The sequence below is a fragment of the Colossoma macropomum genome, unplaced genomic scaffold (assembly GCF_904425465.1).
Source record: "Colossoma macropomum unplaced genomic scaffold, Colossoma_macropomum, whole genome shotgun sequence".
NCBI lineage: Eukaryota > Metazoa > Chordata > Actinopteri > Characiformes > Serrasalmidae > Colossoma > Colossoma macropomum.
This window is the reverse complement of record NW_023495887.1, coordinates 162,125-177,029: the sequence shown is the minus strand read 5'-3', so window position 1 is coordinate 177,029 and position 14,905 is coordinate 162,125. Positions and strand designations below refer to the sequence as shown.

The 14,905-nt window shown below is 36.5% G+C and overlaps 4 gene segments (V, D, J or C); all 4 read right to left on the bottom strand.

Annotated features, from left to right (window-relative positions):
* Positions 1–1,200: 1,200 nt before the first annotated feature.
* Positions 1,201–1,735, bottom strand: LOC118803353. The segment is given in 2 exon segments: positions 1,201–1,538; positions 1,632–1,735. Coding segments are annotated over 2 exon segments (378 nt in total).
* A 1,359-nt stretch (positions 1,736–3,094) lies between these two features.
* On the bottom strand, positions 3,095–3,546 carry LOC118803352. The segment is given in 2 exon segments: positions 3,095–3,402; positions 3,504–3,546. Coding segments are annotated over 2 exon segments (351 nt in total).
* Positions 3,547–4,929: 1,383 nt separating this feature from the next.
* Positions 4,930–5,388, bottom strand: LOC118803350. The segment is given in 2 exon segments: positions 4,930–5,249; positions 5,337–5,388. Coding segments are annotated over 2 exon segments (372 nt in total).
* Positions 5,389–6,555: 1,167 nt separating this feature from the next.
* On the bottom strand, positions 6,556–9,269 carry LOC118803349. The segment is given in 3 exon segments: positions 6,556–6,815; positions 8,782–9,132; positions 9,230–9,269. Coding segments are annotated over 3 exon segments (651 nt in total).
* Between the last annotated feature and the right edge of the window lie 5,636 nt (positions 9,270–14,905).

Sequence of the window (14,905 nt, the reverse complement as noted above, 5' to 3'; positions counted from 1 at the left end):
AAAACAACCAGAGCTGTAGTGAACCTGCCTAGAAGGGGATGCAAGTGTATTTTGCCCCCAAGCACAGTTTAGATTATGGTTATAGAGTCTACCTATTTTAGACACTACCTCAAAGCTGACAAGTTTTATGGGAGGCATGACACAAGAAAGCCTTATTTTGTCTGAGCAAAAGAAAAAGCGCTGCTGAAAGTTTGACTGGAACAAAGTAGAAAAAGATATAGACATTTTAAGCTATTTTGTAGTTTTAAGAGTGTAAAATGAGTTTGTGTGTTTTTTTAAAGCAAAGCAATGATAGTTTTAATGAACGTTAATAATAGCTCAGTACAAAAAAAAAAAATTATTTGTATCTCAAAGTAGTCAAAAAAGAAAAAAGAAAACAATCTCTGCATGGCAATGACTTGATTTTATATATTCAAAGAGAGCCCAGTTTTAAAACTGCATATGTTGCTGAATTTACACCAGTGTTCATCAATCCAATCCATTCCAGAGTTTTCCCTGGTTTCTGTCTTATCCAGGGAATGTTGTATCTTGTCATGCTGTACCCACTAATTCTACAGGAGATCTTCACAGCTTCTCCAGGTTTCTTCACCTCAGCAGAAGACTTTACAAGTCAGATCTCAGCACTGATAATATCTAAAAAAGAAAAACTACCACGCTCACCCACTGAACAATCCTAAACCCTATAATAAAACTCTTTGATGGCTGACAGTTTACTAATTCAGTTCTGGAGTATAATGTAATGTGAGCATTAGGTGAGAAATGATCTGATTATTATTTGGAGCCTGTAATGAATATATACATTTAAATAAACACTCTTTGATCAATAGAGGTAGTTAAGTAAAATCATCCATTGCTATATTTTGCATGAATAAAGGTTGAGCTCAGTGATCTCCCCCTAGTGTTCAGAGACAGTACTGCTGAAATGTCTTTCAGTGGATCCCAGTCCCATTGGAATGTCACCATGTTCTACAATAGTGAATCATATCTGTAGTAGTAAACAATATTTCAAGCATTTGTAAAATTTGCATCCTAAACAGAAGACATTACACAGTACTGTGCAAAGGCACTTTAAAGATTGTATTTAAAGAGGTATTTATGTGTTCAGCATGCATGTATTTACTCAAACACCTCTGGAATAATAAATAAAGGTTTCAAGTTGTTCCAGAGTTCACCTCCCTCTGTTTATCCTGTGCTCTAGTTTTAGTACAGCTGTCTGTATGAGTTCCACCACAGTGAGTCTCTGGCACAGTAATACACTGCAGTGTCTTCAGGCTTCAGTTGACTCATGTGCAGGTAGAGATTAGAGCTGTCCTTGGATGCTGTGAATCTGCCCTGAACTGACTGGGCTGAGCTTTTGTCACTTTCATCATAATAGTAAATAATCCATTCCAGTCCTTTTCCAGGAGCCTGTCGGATCCAGTGCATGTTAGCACCCCCGACACTGAATCCACTGCCTGCACAGGTCAGTTTCTGGGATACACCTGGAGCCACTGTTACTGACCCCTCAGACTGTGTGAGAACAACCTGAGAGTGGACACCTAAACAGAGACACAAAGACACAGCAGGTTAAATGTGGTTGGTCAGTTTACTGCATTAATATGGTTCCTCATTGAGAGAGATAACAGACTCACATCCTGCAATCAGCAGCAGCAGTAAAGACGTGAGGAACATGGTGTTTGTGGAGCTGGAGCTGATCAGAGACACCAGAAACCTGGAGATCCTCTACAAACTGTCCTTCATTCACTCTACATATAGAGGAGTTTGATGAAGAGTTTGCATAACAGTTCAGTGATGTGAGACTCTGCTGCTCTGGCTTTAGGAGAACAATAGACAGGTCTGCTTTTTTGAATAAAGGGTGCCCTCTACTGGAATATCAATAAAACATGAGAGAATTCATTTCACATTGATATTTAGTCTGTTTGTTGGAGATGCCCTGAACATTCATTCAATAAGTGACAATGAATTCAGATCTTACTGTAATGTTATATGTCTTATTTTCCTTTAGTCTCCTCAGAAATATGAACTTTAGTCACTCGGTGAGAAATTTGTGAGGCAGCTAAAGTGAGCTGGACAGAATAGCTTGTGTAACTGTTAGTGTCTCTTTTACGGAGAATATAATGTCGGTGAGATCTCTGGGAGCAGCTTCTGTTGGGCAGTACCTGCTGCAACTGGCTGGTTTTAAGATTGGAATGATGGAAGAGTGGCTGTAGGTGCACAAAAGTTAAGAGTGGACAAAGTAATGATGATATATTTGATATTATACTGGTTGTTGTGTAATTTAATGTTATATATATATGTTTTCCTGTTTTGGTGCTGACAAATAAATAATTTGTATTTAATAGCTGCCTCAACTTGAAATTAAATATACAAAAGTCCACAGAGAAAATGTTTATTGTTTTTTCAGGGGCAAAACTTGGGACGGTACGTGAAATGCAAGATAAGGATCTTTGAAGGAAACTCCAGAGTCCATAGATCCTCCACCCCAAATGATCCATCCTGATCTTTCCCTGGTCTCTGATCCAGGCTGTGCCATCATCAGTGAGGACATTGCCGGAAACCTCACAATACAACATGTAGGGTAACGTGGGGGTAGAAACCCCCAGGAAAATATGCCCCTCCCACCATTTTCTCTCAAATTGTTTTCATATTTGTTGTCAGCACAATACAGTTCATTCTTGACCTGGCAGTGGGGCAAGAAGCCCTTTTTGAGGATTCTAATTTTGAGTGCATTGAAAATAAAATGGTTTGTTCTTTGAGTTTATTTCCTACGAGAGTGAAAAGGTTTATGCATCATCATTCTGCGCATGATAAACTCAAGCAAGCATATTATTTACTTTTACAGTTAAAGGGCATTAAGACATTTCCCCCATTTCCCCCACTTCATATAGAGATAATTCATCTACGAACTTAATGTTAGCAAAAGATTGTGTCAGTCAAATTGCCCTAAATTTCATGAAATGATGAACACTTTTTTTTATTGAAAGTTAAATATGACACAAGCTACTTTTTTAATGACCCATTCAAATAGAACAGTATAAAACTTTTACTTAAATGTCAGCTCTGGGTTTTTGTAAGTCGTGTTCATTAGTTAGTGTCACTGTGAGGCTCTTGCACAGTAATACACAGCTGTGTCTTCAGTCTGCAGATTCTGTCCTTGTAATGTTATTGTGTTGGTTCCAGTGTCTCTGGAGATGCTGAACTTGGTTTTCAGTTTATCACTGTAATATGTGCTCCCACTATAAATTATATATCCAATGTACTCCAGAGCTTTTCCTGCAGGCTGTCTGATCCAAGCTGTATTATCGCCAGTAACTGAATATGAAACCTTGCAGTCGATGGTCAGTCTCTGGTCTGGACGGACCACCATGGAACCAGGCTGAGTCAGTTCCTCACAGTGAACACCTGTAGATCAAAAATACAAAGTTATTAGATGTATCATCTTGAACATAAGCATAAAATTGCGCTCTGACTGAGTGAAACATGTTGTTTACTGAGTAACTCACAGGATGCAGCTGCCAGCAGGATCAGTAGAGATGTAGAGAACATGGTTGGTGTTGAAGGTAGACCTATTGTGGGTTCTCTGTTCTCCACAGCTTAATAAAGAGTGTCATCTAAATAGAGAGAGATGGAGGGGGGTGGAGGTGGGAGTTGACTTATTTGCTTATTTACTGACCAATGAGAGTCAAACATATTTAAAACATTGAGTAGAGGACAGTAGTTCAATGCAGTTCATTCTTCTGTGGAAATATTTCTCTCCCTGTTTTTAACCTATAAAATCAACAATGTTTCCATATAAAATAAAACAAAATCACAATGTGTATATTTTCAACTCACAGAAATGCTCTAAAGTCACTTGGAATAAAATCTCTTTACACTGACTTACATTGAAAGTTAAGAGTGTTTTTACCTTCTCCTGTAAAGTTACTATTTTGGAGATACTTGTTTTTCTTTGGACAGTGACATTATTTACCTGAGTGTTCAGGAACTGTTACTGTATCATCTGTGATTTTCTGTTTCACTGGGGTATAAATATGAGGTGACACAGAGGGCAAATTTCCATCATTCATCAACATGGGGAAGATCATAGAACACAAAAAGGAAATGAGATAAAAATGTGTGAGTTCATAAAGTTTATAGTTACAGTTTTTTTTTCCCCCATTTTAAAGAGTCTCTAAAACTAAAATTAAACAACACAATGTCAACAAACTCTATGGAAGGCATGTCAGAAGAAAGCCTCATTTTGTCTAAACACAAATATAAATACCTGAACTTACATTAAAAGTTGTTGGAGCATTGATGTGAACTTGACTGCTAGTCAGATAAGAAAACAGAGCTTTCTGACAACAAACATTACTGTATCTATTTTAAAACAGAAATGAGAAACAGGCTATTAGGAAGTTTAAAGATCTATAAAATTGAAAAATCTGTAGAAACTTTGTGATTTTGTAGTTTGTATATTGATACTGTGGTTTTACACAATTACAAGAATCATAATTTTATGCGAATGTTGAAGATAAAGTATTAATAACATTTATATTCAACTGTACCTTCAAAGTAAAGAAGTCAAATAAAATAACTTAATAACTTAACTCAACATAATAACCCAATTTAACAGTGACGAAATAGAAATTGTCCATTAGTCAAAAGCAAGGTTTACTAGATTTTGAAGAACAACGGATTCATTTTTTTAAAAGCCCAATAAACAGAGATCAATTCATAATGAGTGTGGATTGCTTTTCTTATCTTCCGAGAGTATTGTCGATTTTTTTTTTTAATAAATATATTTATTCTTAGTATCGTAAACTGTTTTCCTCCATTTGCAATACAATGTATTGTATCTGCAGTGTGTTTTTACAAGGGGAGAAGATCTTTCAGTCTGCTTAGTCAGTTAGTGTGTGTGGTTTTAGTAAAGCTGCTCCATCAGATCCATCACTGTGGATCTCGAGCGCAGTAATAAACAGCAGTGTCCTCTGCTCTCAGACTCTTGGCCTCTAAGAACTGTGTAATTGTAGAAACGTCCTCAGTCATTTTGAAGTGGTCTTTCATTGAATCTGAATATGTTGCTGAATTTGTGCCAGTGCTCATCAATCCAATCAGTTCCAGAGCTTGTCCTGGTTTCTGTCTTATCCAGCCCATGTTGTAGCTCGTCATGCTGTACCCACTAATTTTACAGGAGATCTTCACAGCTTCTCCAGGTTTCTTCACCTCAGCAGAAGACTGGTCAAGTCGGATCTCAGCACTTATAAAATCTACAAAATAGAACAAATAACTTTCAAAAACCACTCAAAGTGTATTAAAATATACTGTCATTAAAATGTTTTAGAAGTCTAACATACCTTGTGTTAATATCAGTATAGGAATGCAGTACTGAGCAACACTAAACCCCATAATGAAACTCTTTGATGACTGACAGTTTACTGATTCAGTTCTGGGGTATGAAGTAATATGAGCATTAGGTGAGTAATGAGATGATTTTTATGTGGAGACTAAAATACAAATATAGATTTACATAAAGACCCTTTGACCAATAGAGTTAGTTCAGTAATATTAGCATCCATCGGCATATTTTGCATGAATTAAAGATGAGGCCAGTTATCGCCCCCTAGTGTTTGCTTTAAATACTGTTAAGAAATGCTAAGAATTTTAAACTATTATCTTTTAATTTCTAAGCTCATTATTCATTAACAGCAGAATTATTAAACAACTACAATAAGACAAATTTGTTTTGAAAGAGTGAAAAATTGAGGGGCACCAAATATCAATTTTTCAGGTGTATGTTTTAAAAACTGTTGAAACATTGAGTGTCTTCAAATAAGACTGGATTTACTTCAGTGCAAAAGCTTCTGAGACTGACCAGATTAACGTAAATAAAATACTGACAAATAATGTTCAGCTTTTTGTCATTTCCACAATTACAATTGCTTTAAAGAGCTAATAGTAGATAGTAAGATCAAGTTTCATGAATAAAAATGATTTCAAATGTATCTTGACTCTGGCTATCAGAGATTTAGCACTGAACATGGACCCAAGAGGAGAGACAATCCATAAAAATATAGCTGCCTTATGCTCATCTTATAGTTCAGAGTAATAAACCACAGAATAAACCACAGTTAACATACATGTTTCAGTACATAGACACTGTATAATAACCAATTCAAAAAGATACCTGTACATGCAAAAAAACACATTCATGTAGAACATTTTTGAGTTATTGAATATCAATATATCTACATATGTCTGTGTAGTATAAAGTCTTGTTAAAATGATTGGTTCTATTATTATTATTACCACAGTTAACATACATGTTTCAGTACATAGACACTGTATAATAACCAATTCAAAAAGATACCTGTACATGCAAAAAAACACATTCATGTAGAACATTTTTGAGTTATTGAATATCAATATATCTACATATGTCTGTGTAGTATAAAGTCTTGTTAAAATGATTGGTTCTATTATTATTATTATTATTATTATTATTATTATTATTATTATTATTATTATTGATTGCTAAAATCATGCTTATCTAGTGTTAAAATTCCCACATATTTTTCATTCTAACAGATTCTGTCCTTGTAATGTTATTGTGTTGGTTCCAGTGTCTCTGGAGATGCTGAACTTGTGTCTTAGTTTACGACTGTAAGCTGTATCCCCACTGGTATCAATATATCCAATCCACTCTGGAGCTTTTCCTGCAGGATGTCGGATCCAAGCTGTATGTATGACTGTAACAGGATACCAAACCTTGCAGTTGATGGTCAAACTCTGGCCTGGACTGACCAGCATGAAACCAGGTTGAGCCAGTTCAACACCTGTAGATCAGAAAGTAAAGTTGTTAGATGTATCATCTTGAACAAATACAAAATATAAATTATCCTTAGACTGAGCGAAATGTGTTCTATCCTGAATAACCCACAGGATGCAGCTGCCAGCAGGAGCAGCAGAGATATAGACAACATGGCTTGTGTTGATGTTGGACCTGCAGGGTCTTCTCTGTTCTCCACAACTTAATAGAGGGTGCCTCAGCTTCTAAATAGAGAGAGATCCAGGGAGGGCAGCTTGCGTTTGCTTGTCTAATGACGTGAAAGGCAAAGCTATCATAGACACTGGATAGAGGACAGTAGTTTAGTATGGCCATGTTAAAAAATGCTTCTGTGCCAGATACAAACGTCATTTTCATTACAAATAAAAACAGTACAATGTTTGTATTTTCATATTGCTATGAACACTAATTCCAGCATGTCCACGTACGCAGTGAAGGAGAAATCTTTTCAAAGCGTCTTAAAGTGTACAACCACATATAGAAAACAAATGAAATTGATAATGAACATTCCGGTGGAGCATATTCCATTGTTTAATTTAGATCTGTTAACCACATTGCTCTAAATATTTAAACAGCTTAATCACACTTATGTCCTCTGATATCAAAATGATGTGACACAGAGGCCAAATACCAATAGTCATGTATCAACATAGGGAAGATTAGAGAACACACAAAGAAAATATATAAACGTGTGTCTACCTTGATAAATTAGATGATCACTGCAAAAAAATAAAAATCTACTTCTGAAAATCCCACATCCTTCATTACAACAGTTAAAACCACCAGAGCTGTAGTGAACCAGCATATAGGAGGATACAAGTGTTTTTTGCCCTCAACCAAAGTGAGGAGGATGGTTAGAGATTCTCCTAAACCACAATTAGATGCCTCCACAAGGACAATAACCTACATGGAAGGTGTGTCTAATTTAAGGCTTTTATTTTTTCTAAACCTAAATGTTGGTACATAATGTCCTGCTGGATCTATGAGTGGAGCTGAGTTCTGTGGTCAGATGAGACAGCAGAGATTTCTGACAGCAAAGCCTAACGGTGAGTTTGTTGTAAAAAAGAAGGATGGTCATACATCATTGGACCAAATCCATCCACAGCTAAGTAAGGTGAAGGATCTGGATGCTTTGGAGGTCCAAAGGCCCTGGTAACCTCGCAAAGATTAGGAGCATCATGGACTTTCTGGAGTATAAAAGATTGTAAATGAAAATGAAAACTAGGTCATGGTTGGATCTTCCAGCAGGACAACAATCCAAAATATAAGTCAACAGCCACAGTTACCACTGGGACATGGACATCCCAGATTCCTGACCTAAACCCCATTGAAATCCTGTGGTGTGAGCTGAGTAGGAGAGTTTAAAAGAGGACTGGAGAGGTTCTGTAATGAGGAGCAATCTCAGATTACTTGCTCTGTATTCTCCAATCTCATCAAGCTTTATAGGTGGTGAGTGATGGCTATTATGTTCACAAAATGCAGGAAGGCCAATAACTGACACATGGTGTTGTTTACAAATATGTTTTTTGATAAGGGTTGGTCTAAAGATGGCATGAACTATGTAGCTGACTGTCTAGGCAGCTGAAGGAGATCTTTCCAATAATATGAACAATATTAAACTAGCTTGCTATCTGAGAGAGAGGCGCCCTCTGCTGGACTACAAATGAATCACGAAATTAGTCATATCTTTCAGAGTGATATGCAATCTAACTCTGTGTTTATCAGTCATGTTGGAGATATTCTAAATGTTATAATAAGTGAGTGCAAAGTCCTACTGTAGTGTTAATGCTGTGAGTCTTTAGTGTGATCATTTTTTCAAAAGAATACAAATAAATTTCAGAAATTTAAAAACATAATCCTGTCTTTCAGTGATGAATAAGAGTAATTATGGTTATAAATGGTTGTGGTTGATTGTTTTGTTCGCTCATCCAGTTTGAATGAAACTTGTCTCTTACTAACAGAGATGTTGATGGGTTTTGTACAGAGCTCCTGCACTGCTGTGTCAGTCTTTGCACAGTAATAAATAGCCGTGTCTCCAGTCTCCAGGCTGCTGATGTCTAAGAACAGCACGTTACTGCTTGTGTCTCTGGAAATTGTAAAACGACTCTTAAAGGAAGCTCCAGTGTCTATAGATCCACCACCCCAAATGATCCTGATCCACTCCAAGGCTTTCCCTGGAGGCTGTCTGATCCAGACTGTACCAATGTCAGTGAGAAGATAGCCAGAAACCTCACAGGACAGCCTCACTGATCCTCCAGGAGGCTTCAACTGAGCAGGAGACGAGCTCAGACTGATTCCATGAACATCTGAGAGGAGGAAACAGGTCACAGAGAACATTAAACACACTGCATTTCATCTTAAACTGAAATCTACAGTGTATAAATGAGACTAAAGTCCACTTACATGGTAAGAAGGGCAGCAGCAGCAGAGAAGTCCAGCTCATCATTGCTCTGAAAGTATCTGTGATCATGTGGTTTGTTAGAGGATGTATGAGTGTGGATCTGTATTATATACACATTGTGGCAGTGTCTGACCTGCAGTGGAGCTGGACTGGATATTTACATACAGCTCATTTCAGATGATTAAGGAGGAACAATCAGAGATGTTTCCTGGATGAACTATGACGTTTTACAGAGCAGTGATGTGATTCTGAACAAGACGTTTGGCATGTCTGATATTTGGAAACCGTGTGATGTGACATAGAAGCTAGAACCTGAATGGTAAAGTGTACTGGGTAACACTTTATAATCAACAGTCACTTACAAATAGTAACTCACTCATTATCTAATATTTTGTATTTTTTAAACAGTAATTGAACTGCTACTATTCAAATAATGAACCATTTCTTCAGTGAATTTATAATGTATTAATAATTTAGGTATTTGGTGCATTTAACCGCAAAATGATACAACTCAAAATATTGTTGTTATTGTAATAAGTGTAATAAGTATATTAAACAACTTAAAATGATTCCTAAACATAGTGAACAACTGCTTATTAATCATCCAATTACAGTTTTACCTCACAAAATTGTCAGTATTTTAAAGAGCTGTACATGCTTTTCCAAAGTGTATCATAATTAAATGTAATAAATAATGTGATACATGTTCATAAAAATACATATCATAAAGTTCAGTCACAGCTTTATAATGTATATATATATATATATATATATATATATATATATATATATATATATATATATATATATATATAAAACCATTTTTAAATAATAATTTTTAGGTTGCGGTTTATTAGGGTGTGTTATTATAAGTATTGTTTAGCTGGTTGGCTAGTAGGTGCTATTTTAACACTTCAAGATGTAAATAAATGAATGCTTTGAATGGACATGGACATTTTGAACGGAAATGATATTTCAGATTTATTAAAGTTGTCAATGTTCTTTTTCCCTAGTATTAGCCAAGACTAACTACACTATAAAAGACCAAGACTAACACTGGAATGAGCGGTTCTGCAAAATAAGCTTGCAAATAAGGTTAAAACTAGATTTCATAAAGATGTTTACAATATTTTTGTACACAAACCTCAGATGTGGCTACAGTTTGTTATTTAATTACAGTCAGTTTCAAAAGTGTGAACACCCTAGTGGATTTAGATGATTTTCCACGTGAAAATAAGTTAACAGTCTGGGTTCAATTCCCCGGCCAGGCAACCGGGGTCCTTTCTGTGTGGAGTTTGCCTGTTCTCCCCGTGTCTGCGTAGGTTTCCTCCGGGTGCTCTAGTTTCCTCCCACAGTCCAAAGACATGCAGTCAGGCTGACTGGACAAGGAATATTGCCTCTAGGTGTGAATGTGTGTGTGATTATATATATCTGTGTTTCTGCCCTTTGATGGATTGGTGACCTGTCCAGGGTGTTTTATGCCTTCTGCTCGATGAACGCTGGGATAAGCTCCAGCCTTCCCCGCGACCCAGAAGGATAAGCAGTTTAGAAGATGGATGGATGGAAATAAGTTAACATGTTTCCTTCAGAGAGAAATGACCTTGTTCTACTAATTCTAGTGCACTGGCATTTATTTAGTCTCACATATTGGAAAAACAAAATATAAAATGTTCCATAACTTTTCAATGGGTAACATTTGATCTTTGTTTTTTCTTTTCTTTCCTTCCCTGCATAACAGCCCAGTGATGTGAAACTCTGCTGCTCTGGCTTTAGGAGAACAATAGGCAGGTCTGTTTTTTTGAATGAAGGGCTCCCCCTACTGGAATATAAATAAAACATGATGCAATTAATTTCACAGCATCACTTACATTGATATTGTGTCTGTTTGTTGGAGATGACTTAAACATCACACTCAGTCAGTGTCAATGAATTCAAAACTTACTGAATGTCTGTAATATACATACTGATGTGGTACTTCAGATATATATTACTTTACACCTTTCAGATAGTGAGAAATAATATGTATGAAAAAGTACAAATATATACATCTTTTCAGCTGTGCATGTTTTTAAAGCATTTGACATACAATGCTGTGCTAGTTTTAGAAACCTGATGAAATAAGAATTAAAATATCTATTTGTCCAGTAATTATTAATTTGTTTAACTCAGAAAATCACTGATAGTTAACCAAATACAAATAACATTAATATGACAAGCAGTGATTTTACATATGCAGCCCATTTGTTAACCATTTCTAAACCTCTTCTTGTGAAAACACAGTATTAATTATAATTTTCATCCAATACCTGGTTTGGCTAATCAGTGTTTCATCGTGTTAAATCAGGTCTGCTGGTGATGGAATTCAAGAAATCCATGTGACGGCTGGAGGCGTCCAGGAGAAATCTGAACCCTGTACTTTAAATTTGCTCACAAGACATTAACTACTTTTGTCAAAATACACATTTCTTGTTACTTTTACTGTATTTATGTTTATTTACATCAGCGAAAATAGGTGGTGTTTTACACTTGAAATCACACTTATTGCCAAGATGAATGCTCAAAATATTGTGCTTAGGTGCTCAAAACTTTTTCACAATACTGTATAAATGACTCACTTAGTAAAACATACCAAATGACTAATGAATAGAAGATTAACCAGACTGGCTCCCTGCCTCAGGTAGGAGGCATCTTGCCCTGATAGTGAGGAAAGAAGCTCCTTTAAAAATTTCCTTTTTTTGCAAAATAAAACAAAATGATCCGTTGTTCCAGTTTATTTACTCTAACTGTGAATAAGTTCATGCATCATCATTCTGTTCATGATAAACTCAAACACAGATATAATTTAGCTTTACCATGAGTAGAAATTGGGCCTCATTCACAATATCTTCTCCATTTTTTTCTTGAATGTGTTCTTGAGAAAGGTCCGAAGAAAAAGTGACATCAGATTAATGGCGTGTTCTTAAAGCACAGAATCATTCTCAACTTTGATCTCTTGAATGTGTGTCGGTTCTGTTCTTACCTAAGAACAAATCCAAAACAAGAGAACAATCTCAGAATAAATTTCTTCTTAAGAACAGTTGGTGAATGACACCCTTTGTTCTAAAATGAGGCAGTTTCCCACATTTTCCCCAACTTTGCATGAAACTAATCATAATTTCACAATTATGAAACTTACTTTTTGAAGTTGAAAGTAGGATTCTCGTAATTTAGGTTGTGTAGATACAAATTTCTCACTTTGCTGGTTGCATTTTCCATGCATAAATATTAAAAATGACACAAGCTATTTAAAGTCCTCTTCAAATATAAAGCTGAACAGTCTGACTCTTGAGTGTCAGCTCTGGGTTTTTGTAAGCCGTGTTCATTAGTTAGTGTCACTGTGCGTCCTGCACAGTAATACACAGCTGTGTCTTCAGTCTGCAGATTCTGTCCTTGTAATGTTACTGTGTTGGTTCCAGTGTCTCTGGAGATGCTGAACTTGTTTTTCAGTTTATCACTGTAAAAAGTGCTCCCACCACTATTGATCAGTCCAATCCACTCCAGAGCTTTTCCTGCAGGCTGGCGGATCCAGCCTGTACTAGAGCTTGTAACTGAATATGAAACCTTGCAGTTGATGGTCAGACTCTGGCCTGGACGGACCACCATGGAACCAGGCTGAGTCAGTTCCTCACAGTGAACACCTGAAGATCAAACATACAAAGTCACTAAATGTGTGACCTTGTACATCTTCTCTGTTCTCCACAGTGTAATAGAGAGTGTCTTCTAAATACAGAGAGATTCAGGGAGGGAGCTGGTATTTGCTTATCTAATGACCCATGAAGGCCAAACCTATTTAAGACATAGAGTCAAGGGCAGTGGTTTAATTCAACATATAAAAGCCACACCATGTACAGAGGTCAGGAACTGTCTGAAAGCCACCATCTGTGATTTCCTGTTTCACTGTGGGACAAATATGAGGTAACACAGAGACCAAATTACCTTCATTCATCAACATGGGGACAATCAAAAATTAAATAAACATTGAGCAAAATTTAAGTCAGTTTAAAACAACCAGAGCTGTAGTGAACCTGCCTATAAGAGGACGCAAGTGTGTTTTGCCCCCAAGCCCAGTTTAGAGTTCATGATTATAGCATCTCTAAATCCATAATTAGATACCACATCAATGCCTACAAACTATATGGAAGGCATAACAGAAGGAAGCCTTATTTTGTAAAGACTTGTTTATTAAAAGCTGCTGTAATTTTGACAGGAAACAGATTCTATACGAGACAACAGAGCTTTCTGACAACACATATTTTCTGTTTCTATTTTAGGATAGAAAGTAGAAATAGGCTGTTAGGAATTATTCATTTTACCAAGTAGAAAACTCTATAGAGATCTTAAGCCATTGTGTAGTTTGAGAGTATATATTGATATTGTGGCTTTATACAAAAGCAACAAGAATCATTTAAGTGAATGTTAAGAATAGCTTAGTAATAACATTTATTGTACTTTGTATCCTAAAATAAAGAAGTAAAAGATAACCATAACATGTATACATCTGTATATACATCAGTCAGGCATTAAATTATGACCACCTCCTTGTTTCTATGCTCATTGTCCATTTTTATCAGCGTTTATGGTTTTAAACGCTGGAGTTAATGCATGAGTGCTAATTCACCCTTTAAAATCTGATGATTGGCACTTAGACTGCTAGTCACCATAGCAATGCAGACAATAATCTTGCCTAGCTAGTGGCAAAGAGAAAGATGTAAGACGAACATCAATAATTTGGAGACGGATGGACTTTTAACAAGAAACTGTCAAACACTAAAAAGTGTAGCCACAGTCAGTTTCACATTTGAATTTTCCCATTCCACCTTAAATGGTGGAGCAGTTAGCTACATTCTGGTGCCTCAGGTGCTATTTAAGGTGAAATGGGAACACTCAAACAAGAAGCTGGTGAATGAGATGCTGACTTCAGCCTCGTAAAAAGTCAAACGCTGAGAGAACTTTTTACAAGAAACTGCTTCTTTTGCAGAAAAGTTTCCTGCTGGAGATGCGAGAAAAGCAGCTATAGCTGAGTAAGTAAGGCTGTGTGTTCATTTATAATATAGTTTTTAGTCTACGCTAGGACATTAGCACGTACTGTGGAAGCCAAGATGGTAAAATGGACATTAAAAGTTGTGGCTCCCAAGGTGGTTTGGTTTTTGTTAAAAGGACAAAATGGCTCTTCCTAACATTTTGCCGACCCCTGCCCTGGTCTATTGAGTCCTGTGTGCAGTCCAAGAAAATCGCTGATAGTCTATAAAGCACGTTGTAGACAATTTTCTATGCTGTTTGTTTACAGCCAATTCCAACATGTTTAGCTGTTCTGCCATCAACCTAACAGTTTTCATGGTAAAGGCAGATTCAGAATCTGATGTGCATCTGCAGTCACGGTTTTATTCAGAGTCTGGCCAAACGGTAACAGGTCAAATGGTAACTTAAAATCATCCATTTTATCAGTGTCTCATTTTGTATTAAGCACAAATACAAAACAACTAAGGTTTGTGTGAATAAAGCTTGCCATTTCTCAGCAGCGCGTCAGTCATTACTTGGCAGCGAGTCAGCGGAGTGATATGGTTTTGGTGTGAAAAAGCCATGGTGTTATCACAAATATAAGCACGGTTAGAACACTTCTCAACCAATCAGATTGTGAG